Source organism: Geotrypetes seraphini, chromosome 9 (genome assembly GCF_902459505.1).
Source record: "Geotrypetes seraphini chromosome 9, aGeoSer1.1, whole genome shotgun sequence".
NCBI lineage: Eukaryota > Metazoa > Chordata > Amphibia > Gymnophiona > Dermophiidae > Geotrypetes > Geotrypetes seraphini.
In genome coordinates, this window is record NC_047092.1 from 189,584,308 (window position 1) to 189,605,188 (window position 20,881).

The 20,881-nt window shown below is 43.0% G+C and overlaps 1 protein-coding gene across 1 annotated transcript in view; it reads right to left on the reverse strand.

The window, feature by feature from the left end:
• Positions 1-5,034: 5,034 nt before the first annotated feature.
• The window catches only part of CLCN2 (chloride voltage-gated channel 2), a 115,179-nt gene continuing 99,332 nt past the window's right edge, over positions 5,035-20,881 (reverse strand). Inside the window, exons 20-24 of the mRNA XM_033958753.1 lie at positions 17,039-17,101; positions 15,172-15,213; positions 10,987-11,091; positions 10,300-10,386; positions 5,035-7,624 (exon numbers count right to left, since the gene is read on the reverse strand). Of these exons, the coding sequence (XP_033814644.1) occupies positions 7,433-7,624; positions 10,300-10,386; positions 10,987-11,091; positions 15,172-15,213; positions 17,039-17,101 (489 nt within the window). The 3' untranslated portion in view covers positions 5,035-7,432. The remainder of the gene's footprint in view (positions 7,625-10,299; positions 10,387-10,986; positions 11,092-15,171; positions 15,214-17,038; positions 17,102-20,881) is intronic.

A 20,881-nucleotide genomic window follows, 5' to 3' on the forward strand; every position in this document is an offset into this window, starting at 1 on the left:
CCAGTCTGCCCAACATCACATTCATTATCAAGGTGTAATTGAGCCAACAATCCAATAGTATCGTTACAACATTTTATTTGCTAAATTCTACTTTACAATGTCTTCCCCCCCCCCCCCCTGAGATATACAAGACCCTCACTCGTACTCTATGAAGGTGGTATAAAACATACATACTTGATCCCGATCCATCCTTGCCATTTTCAGGACTCAGACTCTAATAAAGTCTGTCCTCCACCAGCCCTACTTCCCAATTACTGGAATTGCTGTCAAATCCCGCTCCTTCCCATCTTGGAATTCAGATCACGAAAGTCCATCTGGCTTTGGCTTGACTTCCCCACTGCTGGAGCTCTCGTTTAAGAACAACTTCTGCACATCGCAAATGAAATTATAGCTATTGATCTGTCAAGTTTTGTTTCGACTCTATCCTCTTTCTATCTCATGCATTTTTGAATTATGTGACTATTTTTTTGTCTCAATGGAATTAAAAAAACACGTAGGATAGACACAAAGAATCCCTAATTAGAAAGAGGATAGTATCAAAGCAAAACTTAACACAATTTATTTTTGATGTGCAGGAATGCTGCTTAAATGGAAGTGAAGTCAGTGCTAGATGGGCTTCTGTGGTCGTGGTTAGATGAAGCCAGGGTTCAAATCCTACTTCTGCCTCAGCCATTCCTTACCACCCTGTTGCCCTAGGTACCTCATGGACCTGAAGCTCTGGGATGAAACATATTGTACAAGAATACTTATCAGCATGGGGGTGTCTTCTAATATTTTAAAAATAAAAAGGATTGGACTACAGACGACAGAGGATAGGCATATATTCAATAAATGCCAATGGCAGGATTTAGCTTAATCTGAATATTCATAAAGGACCCACACCCTTGCCAGCACTCTCCATGTCATTTTATTTAGCTACTGTTATCTGGATGGCATTTAATGCTGCATTTGGTTTGCTTCTAACTAGAGAATGACATGGGGAACTCATTTTCTCATCCCCTTGTAGCCAGATACTACCGTACTCTGTACCTGGGCCCCGAAGTGACAAGTGCCTGTCCCAGCATCCCAAAGAGAAACAGTAACAACCTCAGACACTGAGGTAGTTTATCCAACCTCTAGTCCACTCCTCCACATGAATGAACACAGGAGTGGAAAGAATAAACTTTATTAAAAAAAGATAAAAAAAAAAAATAATTAAAATTAAAAAAAAATAATAATAAAAAGAATAAACTTTGAGCAATAGCGAGAGCTGTCAACTAGCCCGCAACTAGCCAAACCACAGATTAACTGCCATACGGCCAGGACTAAACAAGGTACACCAGGCCACAAGTGAAATGGTGCCCAAGGCCAACCCACCGCCCGTGCGGCAGCAACTAGGGTCGGCCGGTTAGTGGTGCCAGAAGCGGCGTCCCTCCGCCGAGAGTAGAAAGACTGAAAGCAGCGATTGGTTGATCTTGCGAAGCTTGTTATTACTCTGAATTACTTTTGGTATAATGGGGGCTTCTATAAACAGAGAAAACCAAAAAAAACTCTGTGGAGTGACGATGTTCCTAAATGGACTTTATTTGAAAGTATCAAAGTTCCAAAGGTACACTAAAATCATCCACATAAAAGTAAATCATCCACATAAGAGCCTTAAAGGACCTAGTCCGCTAGGGATACAGGACCCAACACGGTCCGCGTTTCGACAAATGCAAGCAGTGTCTCACTTCCGGTTCACCACACAATTGTTTCCCACGTACACACCTTTATAGGACCCCCAGGGACCCCTGAAGAAGACTTTTTGTCGAAACGCGGACCGTGTTGGGTCCTGTATCCCTAGCGGACTAGGTCCTTTAAGGCTCTTATGTGGATGATTTACTTTTATGTGGATGGAATTATTTTATGTGGATGATTTTAGTGTACCTTTGGAACTTTGATACTTTCAAATAAAGTCCATTTAGGAACATCGTCACTCCACAGAGTTTTTTTGGTTTTCTCTGGATTTTCTTCTTTGTGGATATTTTGGGGTCAATTCCTTTTGTTTTTTGCTTCTATAAACAGATTCAAGGGGTTGCTATGGGGGCTACTTTAGCCACCTCAGTAGCTAATCTTTATGTTGCGAAATTTGAATCAGAATTAATTTATCCAGCACAAACATAATTTAAATACAAATGTCACATTATCATTAGATAAATCAGCTTTGAGAAGTAAATTTGGCACCTATATGCCTCGATACAATAATTGTAAAACAGTTGGTTTAAACATGTTATTTGTACTGAAAACCTCAGAATTTGTGCCGTACCAACACAGGACTGAAACACCAGTAATTCTGTCTATGATACGGATATTACACTGGGCTAGTGAACCGGCCTTAGAGGTGATATACATTCATGCACAGAAGCCAGTTTGGAGACCCTAAAGCACCTGTGTAGCTCCTACAGGAGAACCAGGACAAGCCTACAAGGACTCTGGAAAAGCACATCCTCCCCTGTACTTGTAGATTCAATACATTTGGACGCTGAAAAAAAGAAGTTACTGAGCACCGCGTTCCGAGTTGAGCACTGTCTACACCAGGGGTGTCCAACCTGCGGCGAGGCTGATGCAGTGTTTTCCTCTGCTGCCCCCGGGTGTTTACCGTCTTGCCCTCCTCTGTCTTGCTGCAGTGTTTGCGCAGCCCCAGAAACATTTATTTCAGCCAGTGTGGCCCAGTGAAGCCAAAAGGTTGAACGCCCCTGATCTAGACCCAAATTTCAGCGCAAGGATTTCCTGTCTGAAGCCTGCTGTGAATCCTCATGCGGATCTCCTGCATTCTATAATAGTGTACGCAGCGGTAGTGAAAGCCCCTCAGTTGTGTGCTAAAAGATTTACACACCTAGCAAGATGCCTGCGTCAATCCAGATTGTCACTTGGCATCCAGAACTGATGAGTTGCGCCCAAGTATTGGCGCTAATTGACTTGTTACTCAATTGCAATGTTGAGTCCTAGACTCCAGGGGATCCTGTGGATGGTGTGTGAGCGGCACCAAACTCCGCACCTACATTACAGACACATATTTCACCCATTGCATTAGGCTTCATAAAGAAAAGAAGGCACTTAATTCCCTTTATAGGACAGACACCATCTAGATGCTGTGTTACAGAGCTAAAATCTGGAAACCCAAGAGGTCAGACTCTGCACGCAGCTCTGGAGAATCAGAAATTCATTTCTTCTTGGACTACACAAAATACATTATGTATAACCCGCATTGTACCTCCTCAGCTCAGGGCGAGTAACAAGGTTCATAAGAAACTGGAGATAAACCAGGAAAGTTACATAAAGACATCAGATCTCAATTTTTAACCAACTTTAACATAGTCATTAAAGAGAACATATTCCAGTCAGTATAAAGTGAGAATAAAGGGGACCAATAACCAGCACCCCACCCTCAGATGCAGAGGAATGACTTGCAAACCTTTTCAGGGCCATGTGGGGGGAGAGACCTCGAATAAAGAGCAGTGGCTGGGGAGAGATCCTCAATAATGGCTGGGATGAAATCTCAAGGTCATGCAGGGAAGACGCTCAGATACAGAGCAGTAGCTGGGTGAAATCTCATGGCCATACAGCATTTTTTTGCTTAAAATACAAAACCAAATTTGGATAAATTCTGGTCAGAAAACTCAATGTTCAGCCAAAGCATATTTGTTTTTGAAAAGGAGTAGCCAGGGCCATGGAGCAAACGTTATTCAGAGAGTTGAGATGGTCAACCACCATCCAGATGGAATTATTTATTGATTTATTCTAATACTGAAAACTGCATATTAAATGGACGGGGCTTCAGATGATTAGTTAGTTCTGGGGTAGATTCCAAGAGCGGTGCTTGGGTGGAACTGGTACTGGTCCTGGTACTGGTCCTATTCAGACTGCTAACAAGTTAAGTAAGCAGTTAAAGTTAAGACACAGATTGGGTATTTGGTCTGAATTTTGGCAAGTGCCCATTTAACTTTCAGGTAGCAGCACTAGGATATCTGGCTCCACCCTGGTCCTGATTCCCCCTCTCCCCCCTAAACAATGAGCCCTCGCCTAAGCCCCCACCCCAATAAGCCCCCCATTGGGCCTATGCCCATTCCCTCCTCTCCAGCCTCAAAATGTCTGCTGTGGAGTCAGAGCCTCCTAGATTACTAGGGATGACCAAGGTAGGTCCAGGGTGGGCTACAGGAGTGGGGTCTCAGTCCTAGGCTCTGAATGTCTAGGGGGGAATCAGAGGGACTTATGCAGGTCCCAGTTTATATTGAGCCAGAGTCTCAGGTGGCCAGCACATGCAGATGTTCATTGCTGGTGTCTGTCCAAGGTTCTGCACTGAATAGCCAGGGCTCACTCTGCCCATAGTGGTCAGCATTTATAAAAGCTGACCACCAGAGAACAATTTGTTTATTATGATGATTGTTCACATCTGTCTGGTTACACATATGTGTATCGAAAAGACCTTCAGCTGGTGCAGGTGGAAGTGAACCTTGTCAAGAAGATGTGTATGTATTTTCCATTTCTGAAAGATGCCCTTTGAATTGAATTGCTAGACACACTTCATGTCCCTCAGACCTTTATACATTGCTAAAAATACTTTTCATTTAATAAAAATTCTTTCTGTTAAATTAATATACAACTTCTTTGCTATTTACATGGTGGCAATATGACATTCAGAAATGCAGTCAGGATACAATTAGCAACAAAATCATATTAGTGAACATTTCTTGCCAAGAGATATGTTGGAGGTCGGAGTTCTGGGCTCTGTCCCACTTGAGACAGGGTATGAGGCTGTGAATAGGAGAAATAACCAAGGAATGCTTGGAGCAGGGTAGGAAGACAGGCTTGTCCTGAAGGAACTAAGGCAGTACTGTGAGGGTTGCATAGCCTGTGTCCCGTATATGGACATTCAGTTGAGGACGGGCTGGAGAGGGTTTTGATGGCTGGAGTGAGCTTTGATGGAGACTCCAGTAGATGGAATCTAAGCACACTACTGGGCAGGGCTCTGGGTTTCTGGCCCAGAAATATCTGAGATAAAGGACCATTTAAAGTAAATTAATTTATGGAGCACATATGGTTGGGCAGACTGGATGGACCACTTGGGTCTTTATCTGCCGTCATTTACTATGCTACTGTGTTACTAAGAAATAATCCCTGCTATTCATTCTTTATAAATTATCCAGAAATACAAGATGGGCACATCATCCTTTTTGCATGTGAAACACTTATGCATGATCTCCGTATACACATGTATCCATGCAAACTTAGGGAGAAAAGTTACTCCTGAAACTGGTGTAACTCTGTGGGGACTTCTGAGAAAATAAATTTTGTAAAGGTATTTAGGAATGGTTCCATATATGGTAAGACAGTTTAGGATGTGATGGAGAGGGCTTTGGCAAATCCAGTAGATGCAATGTGAGGACAGTGCAGGGTGGGCAGACTTTGATGGTCTATGTCCCAGAAATGGCAAAAAAAAAAAAAAAAGGATCAGGATCAAATATTTTATACCACATTCATTGTTGGTTTAACTGTGAATTTGGGCCATTGGAAGGACCATTCAAGTCTTTAGCTGCCAACATCTAATCTAATCTAATCTGTGTCGCACATGCCTAGGCAGGCTCAAGGCGACTTACGAAGAGAAGAGAGAGGAGTGGAGGGTGAGGGGAGGAGAAGAAAAGGGGGAATATTTGGGCAGGGGACGATCTAAGAAGTTCAAGGTCTACATGCCAGTGTATCCTTCCTTCTGTTATAAACTTACTCTGTTAATTACACATTTAGGGCCCAAGAGTGAACGGTGGATATAAAAGGAATTTCAGACAACTCAGGCGTAGTTATTGACACACAATATCTGCCTCTTAAGTGAATGCAAATTACAAAATAATGAGATGCAAAGCATGCAAATGCAGGCAAAGCACCTCATTATTATGCAAATAATACAAGTGCACATACAAACTCATAGCCTGTAGTCAGAGCCCCAGGGAAAAGGTCACTCATTCGAGCTTAATGGAGTGTGTGCTTACTGGATACCCCAGTTGCCACCCTTTGCTTTCGATGGTGGATGGGTGTATTTTACAGGGTTGCATTAGAACATGGAAGTTTAAGTTCATGCTTTGCTTAGCTTCCTTAGATGGCTAGATTTGATCATATGTACTTGGTATAAGCCAGGTCAGTCCAAAACTTGAAATATTCAAGTTGAACACCGGTAGCAGGCATCAACCGTGCTACCCACTTTCAACTGAATATCAGGGGAAGGGTATTTAATGAGTGCTAAAGACACATTACACTTAATGAGTGTGGAATGGGTGGAAGATGTTTCGGTAGACATTGGGGCCGATATTCACGCAATGGGAGTTACGTAGTAATAATAATAATAATTTATTTCTTATATACCGCCAAAGCCATAGTAGTTCGAGGTGGTTTACAACAAAGAAGGGCTGGACAATCAGCGAATATAGGTATAACAAGGAAAGGCTGGACAGACAGCGAAAAGGTACAATCAGCGAATATAGGTACAATAAAGAGGGTGACTGACTTCTGCGATAGGCAGAGAACCAAGAAATTCAATGCTGGGCAGCACTAAATTTTCGGTCTATTTTTAGCTGCATATTCATCAGCTGGTTGGCTGAGGTATAGCGGCCAAAGACAGATCTGCTACTTCTGCAGCTCTATCTGCCCACTTAGCATAGCAGGTCAGCCAATGAATATTGGAAGTAATTGGCTATGCGGTGACTGGGTTATACGCTAAGTGCTAATATTTCAGTGGCCATCTCATGTTGAATATTAGGGCTTAGCTTGCTAATATCAGGAGGATTATATTTGCTAAGTGTGGGATGAAAGGTGTTCACGTAGATATTACATAACGAGTGTGGGTTGGAAGAAGGCGTTTTTGTAGATATTACACTTAACGAGTGTGGGGGTATTCCTTCTGTTGTGCTTTCACCCAATGAAAATAAACTATATCTAACTAAGGAATCCAATGGCAACTTTGAAAAATAGCCCTAGAGTGAGCTACCTTCACTATATGGCCTACTTTCTTCCTTTTAAGGGACAAGATCTTCAGGTTAGGGAAGGTCTGGCTTAGCACATGCACGGAGACATGTCTTGTAAGTATCACAGTCTCCACTGTTAGGTGTGTGAAAGAGAAAGGAGCTGCCCTGTGTCTTCTACTCAGCCTTACTCATGGTGACCAAAGAGGCTTGGGCAGGGTCTTCAATGCCAGTGAACATTCTCAAACCCTACACAGAAACAGCATGACTTGCAGAGGGGCTCTGGAGAACCCTCACCCTAAAATGTCCCCAGCAGAAGAGCCCGACTCTCATGTGCTCTTGGCATCTTTCTCAGATTAGCTGTTCATTTTAGTGCAGAAAAGTTACTCAGTGCAGAGGATCTAGGATGTCCTCTCTCTCTTCCTTCTCACAGTGTTCTGGCCTCAGTCTTCTCCTTTCTACCTTCACTGGCACTTGTTGGTATCTGATGGACTGGACTCTCGTGGCAGTGAAAGTCGCTCATGACGATCCCACAGTCTATGCATTTCTGTGGTTTCTGCCTCACTGCTGCTCGTAGCACTGTCCCGGAAACTCGCCAGTGGAGGCCGCACTTTCACACCTTTCAGTGTAACTGAGCCCTCTATGGCTTTCCTTAGCTGGTTAAGACATAACAGGACACAATGGAGAACAAATTATTTCCATATATTCTGTGTCTATGATGAACACCATGTGGCAAACTTCATCAATTCAGCTTCTGTTATCCAACTCTGACCAAAGCATGATGTTACGGGCCTTTCCTCCCTCACAGTTCATAGCACCTGGGAGTTCTAACACAGTTTAAATGGTACACACCTCCTTCTCACCCCATTTCTTAACACGCTATAAGGAGACATGCAATCATCTGATCAAGCATTGGCCCAGTGCCCCAGCTTAGTATTTTGGAACACTCTACCCTCTGAGCCTGTATTCTAGCATGGTGTTGGGGGACAATCTCCCCTCTGATCCTGTGTTCTAGCATGATATTTGGGGATATCTTCCCCCCCCCCCCCAAGTTCATGTTCTAGCATGGTATAGGGGATACTACCCTCCCACCCTGAGCCCATGTTCTTGAATGATAATTAGTGAACACTCCCCCTAGCCCCATGTTCTAGCATGGTGTTGGGGGATGCTCTCCCTTCTAACCCAGTGTCCAAAAATAGTGTTGGGGGATGCTCTCCTCTCTGACCCAGTGTTCAAAGAATGGTGTTGGGGGACATTCCTCTCCTTTGACCCAGTGTTCTATCATGATGTTAAGTAGGGTTACCAGATTGTAGCCCGGAAAAACCATGGCCACGCCCCGTTCCTCCCAAAGCCCTGCCCTGTTCTGCCTCTAGCTCCACCCACGCAAAGCCTCATCTTTGTTTTCTGACCTCCAGGCTGCATCTAGAGGATCTCCAAGTATGCGCAGGACTTGGGTGTGATAGTATGTGATGATCTTAAGATGGCCAAACAGGTTGAAAAGGTGACAGCGAAAGCTAGAAGGATGCTAGGGTGCATAGAGAGAGGTATGGCCAATAGGAAAAAGGAGGTATTGATGCCCCTGTATAAGACTTTGGTCAGACCTCATTTAGAATTTTGTGTTGCCTTAAAAAAAGATTTTTAAAAAACCAACAATCTATGTGATATAAATGCACATGAGTCGAGTCCTTTCATTTGAAAGGAAGCTCTGGAATGAGAGGGCATAGGATGAAGTTCAGAGGTGATGGGCTCAGGAGTAATCTAAGGAAATACTTTTTTACAGAAAGGGTGGTAGATGCGTGAAACATTCTCCTGGAAGAGGTGGTGGAGACAAAAGCTGTGTATGAATTTAAGAAATCCTGGGATAGGCATATGGGATTCATAGAGAGAGGAAGAGATAATGGTTACTGGATGGGCTATTTGACCTTTATCTGCCATCATATTTCTAATTTCTATCCGCACATGCTCAGAGGCCCTCCAGATGCGGCCGGGAGGTTGGAGCTTTCAAAACCTGGACAAACTACTGAGTTTTGGAAGGTCCATCTGGGCACCCAGACAATCCTCTAAAAAGAGATGTCCATGTTTTCCCGGATGTCTGGTAAGACTGTAAGAAAGCCTTATTGGGTCAGACCAATGGTCCATCATGCCCAGTAGCCCGTCCTCAAGGTGGCCAATCCAGGTCACTAGTACCTGGCCAAAACCCAAAGAGTAGCAACATTCATAAGAACATAAGCAATGCCTCCGCTGGGTCAGACCTGAGGTCCATCGTGCCCAGCAGCCCGCTCATGCGTCGGCCCAACAGGTCCAGGACCTGTGTAGTAATCCTCTATCTATACCCTTCTATCCCCTTTTCCAGGAGGAAATTGTCCAATCCTTTCTTAAACCCCAGTACCATACTCTGCCCTATTACTTCCTCTGGAAGCACATTCCAGGTGTCCACCACACGTTGGGTAAAGAAGAACTACCTAGCATTTGTTTTGAATCTGTCCCCTTTCAACTTTTCCGAATGCCCTCTTGTTCTTTTATTTTTTGAAAGTTTGAAGAATCTGTCCCTCTCTACTGTCTCTATGCCCTTCATGATCTTGCAAGTCTCTATCATATCCCCTCTATTCCATGCTACCCTAGTGCTAAGGGAGACTCCTTCCAGTTCAGTGTCCCAGCATGTTGTTGGGGGACACTCTCCCCTCTGTCTCAGCAAGGTCAAAGGGGATACACTTCTCTTCTGTCCTAGTGTCCCAGCATTGTGATAGGGAACACTCCTTCCTTCTGACCCAGTCCCAGTATGATATTAGGGACACTATGAAGATAATGGAGGTCATATTTAAACCTAGTGTGTCAATTCTACAGATAATAACCATATTTACAAGCACAGATTACAAACATACCAAGCTTTGCATGTTGCTATTTTCATGTAGAATTATTGTGGGGGCTTTATCGATTCCCAAAAAATTGCATTTTCCAATGGGAATATGTGCTTTCCTCACCAGCATGTTGACTGTATGTGTGGAAAGTTCATGACCTGCTCTGCAGCACAAATCATCTGTCTGGCGTTCCCACTGTGATGCATTCAGATTGCATGTTCAGGTCTGTGCCTGCTATTTTCAAAGGAAAATCTACCCACACAAAAACAGGGTGAAAAGCTGTGGATTTCCTGTACCCAGGTCAATTTTCAAAGGGAAAATACAACACATTCCCATTGAAAATTAGGTAGCAGATTTATGGATCCAAAGTGCTTCTGGACTTTGTACTGAGCCAGAGTCTTTGAAATTATCCTTGAGAATATCCTCCACCAATGCTCCAGTGGCCTCATAAAGGCACTGAGATGTCTTCTTACCTCCTTGAGAGACACCATTCCAATTAGGCGTCCAATGCTTGTGACATACACGTGATCAACACCGAGAAGAGAGAAGATTGTGTGAGCCTGGGAAACCGAGGGAAGGAAAGAACAAGAAAAGTGCAGAAAACATAAGTAACCAACTTAGAGATCCTTCTACAACACAGAGGTACATGTTACACATACTGAAACAGAGTTAATGCCAAATTCGCAGTGTGGTAAATGCTGGGGGCATGTCTTGTATCTTTCCTGCATCTATCACACAGGGCAAACTGTGCTTTTATGCCTGTGATCACGTCAGCGACTCCAGCAAGGGATATTTTGTCACCTTTAATTCTGGTTGTGCATTTCTGCAAACATTAAGATTCAGAGATGTGTATGTTCCCACAAACCAAACCTTCTCCAAATAAGATTTAACCATTTTGGACTGCAGTGGTCTAGTGGTTAGAACCTATGCCTCAGCACCATGAAGTTAAGGGTTCAATCCCTGTGCTGCTTCTTGTGACCCTGTGTAAGTCACTTAATCCTCCTCCATTGCTCCAGGTACTGTAGTTAGATTGTGAGTCCATCAGGACAGATAGGGAGAAATATTTAAGAACAGAAGCAGTATATAAGAAACACAAATAAATAAATATTTACAATGTCAATTCCTGTTCAATACTAGCCTGGGACTAGCAATTACTGTACCTTGTGAAGTGAGGTGCGTTCTACCAGCTGGAAGGGAGCAGGATCAATTTTACAGTTGTTGAAATTCACCTGTTCATCCAGCTGTAGCTCCTCCCATTCAATGACCTGCGGGTGAGATACGATTATTTGATAGATGAGAAAGTAGAACTTGGAGGATGTAAAACCAGACTCCCTCATTCCAAAAGGACATGGAACATTAAGCAGGCCTCATACACAGCCTGGACATAAATTAATCCTCTTTCCACCTGAGGGATGCTTTGCCCTGATTAAGGAAGGACTGGCATTGCAGCTCATATCGTAACTCTTCTGTAATGGGCAGCTTGTGTGTCCTGCTCTGTGCATGCGTCAAAGTCACTTTTCCAACAACTGATGGGGTGGGAATCCGGCAGACCTCCGCCAGACATGCAAAGTTATTTGAACATCAATTGCCATTTTCAAATCAGACAATTAATCGGCCCCATAGCAACCCACATGGTTTTAAGTGCATGGATTGTAGTGCATCTGGGCATGTGTTTGTTCTTCTCAATCCCACTGAGGATTTTCTTTTTTACCTAGTTTGAGGGAATGATTTGCAAATGGTTTGCAACATTCCTCTGAATTATTTTCTGCCCATGTAGCAGAGTGTGAATAATGATTGCTATTTTTATGAGCCTTGAAATGGTTCATATAAAGATCCTTATCAGAAAATCAGGGAGCTTTTGGATGGAAACTGTTTCAGACAAAACCTCCAGTACTGAACTTATCAGACATTTCTAAAGGCACATCTCCTAACGCTCCTACCCAAGTTTATTAACATTTGATACACCGCCTTAAAATTGTCAAAGCGGTGTACATTACATTAAAAATCTAAAATCAAATTTGGTGCCAAACAATTAATACTTAGGGTAGATACATCACAAATCGAGACATAAGGGATTTTTTAGGAAAGATGGAGAAAGGGTAGCACGATGAGGAAAGGGACCTATGCTCTTCCTTAGTTAATGTTTAATTGGGAGAGGTCTGTGATTTTTTTGCTCGGACATAAATTATAAGTATCCCTAAACATGAAAGCTTTTAAATTTGTGTTAAATTTATCGATATTTTCCTCTTCTTTTAAATAAGCTGCTAATGAGTTCCAGTGTTTGGGGGGGCACTAACAGAGAAAATGCATTTGCGGGTAGTATCATAAAAAATATGTCTAACAGAAGGGATATGTAAAAGATTTTGAGTATTGGATTTTAGTGTTCGTGTAGAGCAGGAGGAGGCAATAAATATGCTTGAGATAGATTTGCATCTCAAGGAGGCAGTGCATGCAAATCCATCTTATACATATTCATTGTGGATATTCTGAAAACCTGACCTGGCTCTGGCTCTCGAGGACCGGAATTGCCTACCCCTGGTGTAGAGCAATAAGGGATAATCAATCTAAGAAATTTGGGTGTTTCGAACACAACTCAAGTCATTTTTATTTCAGCAGCATTATGGACCTTGCTGAAAATCTTTCCTTGTATTTGTAATGATTGAACTTTTCTATTTTAGTAATACTATGAATTTCCTGTAAATTTTATTGAAACTTTCTTGCCCAGTGGTACCTCGGTTTCCGAGTGCACTGGTTTGCGAGTGTTTTGCAAGACGAGCAAAACATTCACAAAATTGGTGCCTCGGAAACCGAGCTTGCCTCGATTTGTGAGCAGCGCCCCCCGCGATCCGGCATCCTCCCCCCGCAAACCGGCACTCCCCCGCTTGCATCACACCCCCCCCCCCCCGCCGCGATCTGAAATACCCCAGACCCACCCGAACACGCTTCTTACCCCCATCTGGCCACCGGCACCAGCACCGGTATGTCGGAGATCTCCGAGAATCTCGGAGAGAGCGTGAACACGCAGGCCTTGAGCATGTGCAGATGCTCAAGGCCCAGCGAAGAAGAGGACGCAAATCTTCGGGCACCGGCACCAACACACAGGACATGCTGGTGCCCGGATGGGGGTAAGAAGCGTGTTTGGGTGGGTCTGGGGGATTTCAGATCGCGGCGGGGGGGGTGTGTGTGATGCGAGCGGGGGAGGGCACTCTCTAAAGTTGAAAGGGGATAGATTCTGTACAAACATAAGGAAGTTCTTCTTCACCTAGAGAGTGGGGGAGTGCTGGAACGCTCTTCCGGAGTCTTTTGTAGAGGAAAACACCCTCCAGGGTTTCAAGACTAAGCTGGACAAGTTCCTGCTTAACTGGGACATACACAGGTGAGGCTGGACTCATTTAGAGCACTGGTCTTTGACCTGGAGGCCGCCGTGTGAGCGGACCGCTGGGCACGATGGACCACTGGTCTGACCCAGCAGCATTATGTTCTTAATATAAGAGATTTTTTGGCTAAAACACTTGCATTTCAAGCAGGCACAATGAATGCTTGGTTAGGCACAATCATCATCTTATTATTCCTTTAGAAAAAAGATGAAAAGCTATTTGTTTGACCAATTTGTAACTTGACTTCTCTTTGTATTTTCATAGTTTGTCTTTACCTTCATTGCTCTTATTCTTAATACCTGTATTTCACTGATTGTTCAGTGAACCACCTAGAACTGTGTGGTATGGCAGGATACAAGAATAAAATTGTTATTGTTATTATTAATGAATTCAATCCAATGTAATGGTGACAATGTTTTGGCGTTATAGCCCATCATTTCCTTCTGTGCATCGCGGTGGAATGTTACTGACCTTATTAACATCGGCTTCAATATATTTCAATAGAATTTGTACACGTTAACAGCCATGCTCAAACCTCGGATAACATGTGTCCACTCCACACCCAGCATTAACTACATGCGACAGCTCTGGGTATTGAGCCTTTGGTGCGCAATTTCCCACCTGAGTGATGTGACCATGTGGTAGTTTTTTGAAAGATGAATTATATGCTTTATTACTCTGCAAAAGCTGGCTCAGAAAACACATGGAAAAGATATGCACCACGCAGCTTGTTTGAAAATTTAGGATGGGGACAATTCTCACAATATCTAGTGGTGGTTAGAGCAGCTGCCTCGGCACTCTGAGGTTGTGAGTTTGATTCCCACGGGGCAAGTCACTTAACCCCAGGTACAAAATAAGCACCTGCCTAGAATAAGTAAAGCACTTTGATTGTGTAACCACACAGAGTTAGCCGTATACAAGTCCCGGCCCCTTTAACCTCTATCAATAGAAAGTTTGGAATTTCATCCTATAGTGTAGACCAGTGCTCTTCAACCGCCGGTCCAAGGTGCGATCGATGTGGCGTTATCTTCGAGCCAGCTCCCTCTTCCTAACTGATTCAGTGCACAAAGCCACGGGCAGCGGCTCCTACGGGCATCCTGCGTCTGAACCGGAAGCCTTCTCTCTGATGTTGCAGCGTCAGAGGGAAGGCTTCCAGATGAGGCATGGGACGTGCAAGGTGCAATTAGTACTATTATGGGGGCGGGGTCTGGGGTGGAGATTGGGTAGAGATGGGCGGGATCTGGCTCATGACTTAGCCCAGTGTTCTTCAACCGCCGGTCCACGGACTGATGCCGGTCCACAGAATAATTATTTTATTTCTGCCGGTCCATAGGTGTAAAAAGGTTGGAAAACACTGGTGTAGACCACAATATGCAGAGCTAATTAGCTAGGTAATGCTAAGTTGTCAAATTGCAGATATTCAGTGGGAGATAAGCACCTCAGGGTTGCACAATAGAGCTGTCACTGTCAATATTTATTGGCTGAGCAACTACATCTAGTGGCCAGACAGACCTCCCCTAAATTGCAGGTCTGTCTTTGGCCTCTATGATTTGAAGGTAGCCTGCATCCCCTCGTGATCCCTCATCAGGTACACACTGGTCAGCTTTTGCCATGGCAGGGGTACCCTGATTTTACTTACCCCTCCCCTTATTAGTAGGTCATAAAACATGAGTATCATTAGGAATTTTTTATTCAGTAAAATCAATTCTGCAATTTATAAATTACTTCCATGTCAAACACAGAAACAAAATAAGTTTCTCCCTCCATTTCACCAAGGGCAAGGCCTGAACATACATGTTAGACATTTTTTTTTGCTATAGGATCCTTAACGACTTCCTTCACTCTAACTGCACTAATTTGTCTTTCAAACTGGGACTGAAGACAGGCGTTTCTGAGCAGCTCTAAGGTCTGCCCTCCCTCCACAGAGAGCAATGGCAACCACAGACCCAGGGAAATCAAAATACCTACCTCCAATGGTGTCATATCATCTCCATCAAATTCACGTTCATCCTGAAACAGAGAGAGAAAATCCTGATTGGAAACGTCAGAGTATGTCGGGCTCTGAGACACTGTTTTACAGAGAGATTTCTGAATGGAGGGATTATAAGACACTCCTTGAAAAGGTGGAGGTCTAGATGTTTCCATATGACTCTGAAGAGTTTCTAGGGATACTAGCAGAGGGACATTTCAGTTGATTTCATTACTTTATATACTACTTAGTACTAAATGGCTGCATCTTGGTAGCAGTTTCAGCTTGGTTTAAGCTTTATTGGTCAAGGTAAAAACAATTTTCAAAAATATAAGATAAATATATGAAACAATAAGACGGGAACTAGCATAAGCCATACACACCATAAACTAAACAGAAAAAGAGCTGGAGATGTGGAGGAGGAGCAGATGGTCCGACATTGTCTCTCTGCCCCCTTTCCCATTTTTATTTTCTTTCTGATTTCTTTTAAGCACTTTTTTCTTCTTCAGTGTGACTCTTTGTCTTTTTTTGCTGATGATGACTTTCAAACTGTCCCGTTTGGTTTCTCTGCAGCTGAAAAGTACTTTCCATTTTTGCAGGGTATCTTCCTTAGTCCTGCCCCAGGTGTCCCTATTTAACCCAGGGTAATATGAAAGCTTGCTACCCCCTTCTTTCATCCACAGAAATTTGCCCAAGTAACTGCTTAGCTTTAAGTTTTAAAGTTCCAAAATGTTTTAATTTTTTTAGAATGCATTACTTCTTCCTAATGCAAAACTGTTACTGCTTAAGTTATTCCCATATGCAAGTGGATTTAAAGTCTCAGTTGTACCTTTGAAAGCAATTACTGCTTGGCTCATAAATGTACTTACCTAAAATGTGCTTGGGCAGGAGTAGCCCAGGTCTCTATGGCAATTTTTATTTATTTAGGTATTTATATATCGCCTATCAGATTATCTAAGCGGTTTACAATCAGGCATTTTCCCTATCTGTCCCGGTGGGCTCACAATTTATCTAACATTTCAGAAGCCTTATATCATATACTAATCTAGATCCTGATTTTACAAAGCTTGGATATACATATCCAAAACAATAATTCATGTATATTGAAGGGGGTGGGGGTGGGGGGTCTGGATGTATATTGGGCAGAAGAAAAATTATACCTGCACTCCCCATTTCAGGAGGAGACACCATCATCACCATTGGCATGTCCACATCCTACTGGGGACATCTGGTTGAGTTGCTCATTTTGTGCAAGGATTAGGGGTGGTTGTGAATTTTCAGGGGGGTGGGGGGTGTTGGCAGGAGGGACTGAGCATCCCTTCTGCTGCGATCATTGGGGGGGGGGGTGAGAGAGTGTCAGCAGGAGAGATTGGGCATCTCTTCTGCCGCGATCATTGGGGGAAGTTCATGGCAGATGTTGGCAGGAGGACCGATCATTTGGGGGGGGAAGGGGGGTTTCCAGCAGAAAGAACTGGGCATCCCTCCTGCTGGTAGTCTTTGTGGGGGTTGGGAACAGGTTGTCGCTAAATTTATCGTCACAGGGAGATCCCTTGCCACGCTAAGCTCAGCGGCAACCTGATTCTCTAACCAGCACCTGTAACATGGACGTTGGTTAGAGAAGAGTTATTAGGCAGGCTAAGGCATGATTCTCTATAAGACGCCTGTGTACAATTCTCAAAAGCCTCTTAGGCAGCTTCCTATACAGAATCCGGGCTTTAGTGTCTGGTGTGAATGGTTTTCCTGTTGTGTCTGCATTTGTCCTTTTCACAACCGGCATTTTTTTCTGTCTTATACCACTTGGACCAGTTTTTGGAAAAGCATATTAAAATGTGCCTCTGTGTGTAACAGAAATATAAGCATACATACCAGAATGGAAATATGGACCCGCTTGGACTTGGGCTTTTCTGGTGCTTCAGACTTGTCAGCTGTCTTTTTTTGTTCATTTTAAGCAAAAAAAAAGAAAGAAAGAAAATAGCAAACGCTATTAAATTCTAAATACAGCATTTTGGGACAGAGAATCTTATCAGGTCTGTCTCTCCTCAATAGAGAGAGAAATCTGGAGAAAGTGCTCTCACTGAATCAGAATTCTTAAATAGCTGAGCCATACCGACAGCACAGAGCAAAATACACATCTACAACATGGACTGGAGAAGCTGAGAACCAGGGTCCAAATTGCACTACAGCTTTTTCTGATCTTGGTCAGATACAGATATAGATCACCTAACCCTCCAGTGTCTCAGGTGCAAACTCATTATGAGCCCTTCAAGGTCAGAAAAATTCCCACTATATATGAATATACATTGCTTTGACATCATTTCTTTATGAAATGAAATGAAAAATGTTTTATAAATAAGGTGTGCTTTCTATCTGAGATTTTGATATTTTTATGATGTGGACCAAAAGAGGACCAGTAACCAATAGATTCCACACCGAGAAGAGCAGATCACACATCAAAGGGATAAAGTCATTTATTCTCAGCATAAAAGTTGCCCAAATGTGGTCATGTTTCGCCCTGCATCAAGGGTTATCAATGGAGATCAAATGATCACATAAAAACTCTTTAAAACAACTGAAATTGCAGAAGCCAGCAGCAAATCAGTCTAACGAACAGATGGTAGCAGTCAGAGTCAAACTAACTTGATGATCATCAAGCTTATATGCACTAGCCCCTGGATTCTACATATGGTGCTCAAATTTAGGTGGGCTGCTGAGATGCATATGCAACCCAATTGCTTAATGAACCATCTACCATCAATAATTCAGTGCTAACAACCCAATTATTGACATTTATTGGCAGCAATTCAGATTTCTGTGGGCTTCTGGCTGTATATTATTCTATAATGCTGGACAGGGGGGGGGGGGTCAGGGGTGTTCCCAGAAATTGTGTGTGCTATTATAGAATACTGGCTCAGCATGCTTGACTTGGGCAGCAGGTAAATATCTGGTGCCCCAAATTAGGGTCCAAGAATCAGCAACATGGGTGATTCTATAAAGGGCAGGTACCAGTCTTTTCTGGTGTCCATTTTTGAAAATAATGTCAACCCAATATAGGGCCAAATTCAGTAAATCTCACCCATGAAGAGGAGAAGCAAACCCTATACTAAGATCAGAATACAAAACGTTTGCTATAGTTCCCACGTGGTGTTGGAAGGCCAATCATTAAACAGAAGCCTTGAACATTCAATATCAATGTCCAAAACTGCTCTACACTAAATCCACAGAACCGTTCTTATCAATGGCTTCTTCCAAAGATTAGGAAAAATAGCCCAATAAAACCCCAAAGTAGTGAAATACTAAACACCCCAAAGGAATTCAGTTAAAAATACAGTTCCAAAGACCATTATTTTCATTCACAACAGCAGTTGCAACAGTCCTCATGATTATAATCCCAAATGGCACCAAATATAGGCCCACTTTTACTAAGCCACAGTAGAGGTTTCTAGTGTGGGCTGGAGCGTTACTGCTCCGACACTCATAGCATTTCTATTGGTGACAGAAATTTAGCGCTCCAAGCTATGATAGAAACCTCTACTGTGGCTCAGTAAAAGAGGGGGATACCAGAGCTCAGCTTGCAAATGGCATGCAGAGTGACTTGTAATCCCTTGACAAGGGCCTCTTGTTTCGTGACTTAACACTGCATCAGACGGAGGAATCATTCCACATAACTTTCTAGTATTTAATGGGAACTTTAGTAAACTTCCATGATGAGGCACTCGTTAGGATCCATGTACAGTGCATCCTTTACAGAATACAGGCTAACAGCATCTCCTGTGCCTAATTTTGCACCTGAAAAAACTGGTGGAAATGCTTGCATCCAACTGATACATTCAGATACAGCGGGTACACAAACACTGCACACCTAATTTCTGAAATGCCCCTGACACACTCATGCCCCTCCTAGGCCTCATCCCATTTTCAGTTGGAGGTCTGACAATTAAGTTCATGAACTCATCCTAGAAAAAGTGCTACATACCTTATTGCGGAATATCATTACAGTCACCTTCGAAGTACTCCCCTTGGGAAGCTATGAACTGACAGCAGCGTCTAGTCCATCTTTCAAAGCAATTTTGGAACTCTTTCTGGAATGCCCATGAGAGCTGTCATTGTATTGCCCTTGATGTCCTGAATGTCATTAAAATGTCTTCTTTCAATATTTCTTTTATTTTCGGATAAAGAAAAAAGTCATTGGGGGGCCAGATCAGGTGAGTAGGGAGGGTGTTCCAATATAGTTGTTTGTTTTCTGGCTAAAAACGCCCTCACAGACAGTGTCCTGTGAGCTGGTGCGTTGTCATGATGCAAGAGACATGAGCTGTTGGCAAAAAGTTCAGATTGTTTTCATCTAACTTTTTCACGCAGCCTTTTCAGCACTTCCAAATAGTAAACTTGGTTGTCCAATTGGTACAAATTCGTAATGAACAATCCCTCCGATATCAAAAAAGGTTAGCAACATCGTTTTGACGCTTGATTTGAACTGGCAGAACTATTTTGGTCATGGCAAATTGGCTGACTTCCATTGTGCAATTTGACGCTTTGTTTCAGGGTCATATTGGTACACCCATGTTTCATCATCAGTGATAACACGATCCAAAACATTGTCATGCCTCTCCAAAAGGTCTTGGGAAACTTCAACTCTCTTTTGCTTTTGTTCATTGGTGAGCTCCTTCAGGACCATTTTTGCACACACCTTTCTCAAGCCAAGATTCCCGTTTCTCTATCGATGCTTACCTGGTCTGCTATGCTTCTCACAGTCAGCCAACGATTTTGACACACAATTCATTAATTTCTGCTCGTTACCTTTCTTCATTAGTGACACTTTCTCTCCCCTCAGAAAAACATTTAATCCATTTGTTCACTGCCATTTTCTACATTTTGATCTGCAGTTTTTTCTTGGTTTTTGCTCTTGCCTACTGTACTGCAGACTTTGTTGTGTATTTTCTTTGTTACCTTCCAGATGTTTTTTCCCTAAATGTTTCTTTATTTTCTTTAAAGATTGTAGTTCATCCCTCTCTCCTTTTGTATCGGTAATTATTTGTACGTATATACTGTACGTTTATTTGTATAAAATTGTTTTATTTTTTGTCTCCTATTTTTAAATTGTCATACGCATTGAAGTACTTGACATTGCGTGTACAAGGGCTCCTTTTATCAAGCCGCACTAGCGGTTTAACATGCGTAATAGCGCGCGTTAAACCGCCAGCTGCGCTAGCTGCTAATACCTGCCTTGAGCAGGGGTTAGTTTTCTGGCCAGCATGGGGGTTAGCGCGTGATTAAAAGTCACGCGCGCTAACCCCCCTAGTGTGGCTTGATAAAAGGAGCCCTAAGTATCGAACAGATGGGTTTTCAGTTTTCTTTGGAAGATGGTTCAGTTCTGGTCCTTCCTATAAGGCCATTTCAAGTTTTTACTCCTAGAAAAGTAAGCATGGCGTAGAAAACTCTTTTATAGCGAAGATCTTTTGTGGATGGGAGATTTAGCAGCATCCGGTTGAGGCTTCTACGAGAAACCTTACCGAATTGTTTGTACAGTGCTGCCAAAGTTAAGCGCACAGAGGCAAGTTCACGAAATTGTCAGACCTCATAGACTAAGTAGTTTACCCACGGATCTGGCATCCACATCCAAATTTGGGCAACTTATGCAGAATCGGAAGTATAATAAATACAAGTTTGATAACTATCAGTGTGGTCAGATGCTGCCATCTGTTGGTTAGGCTG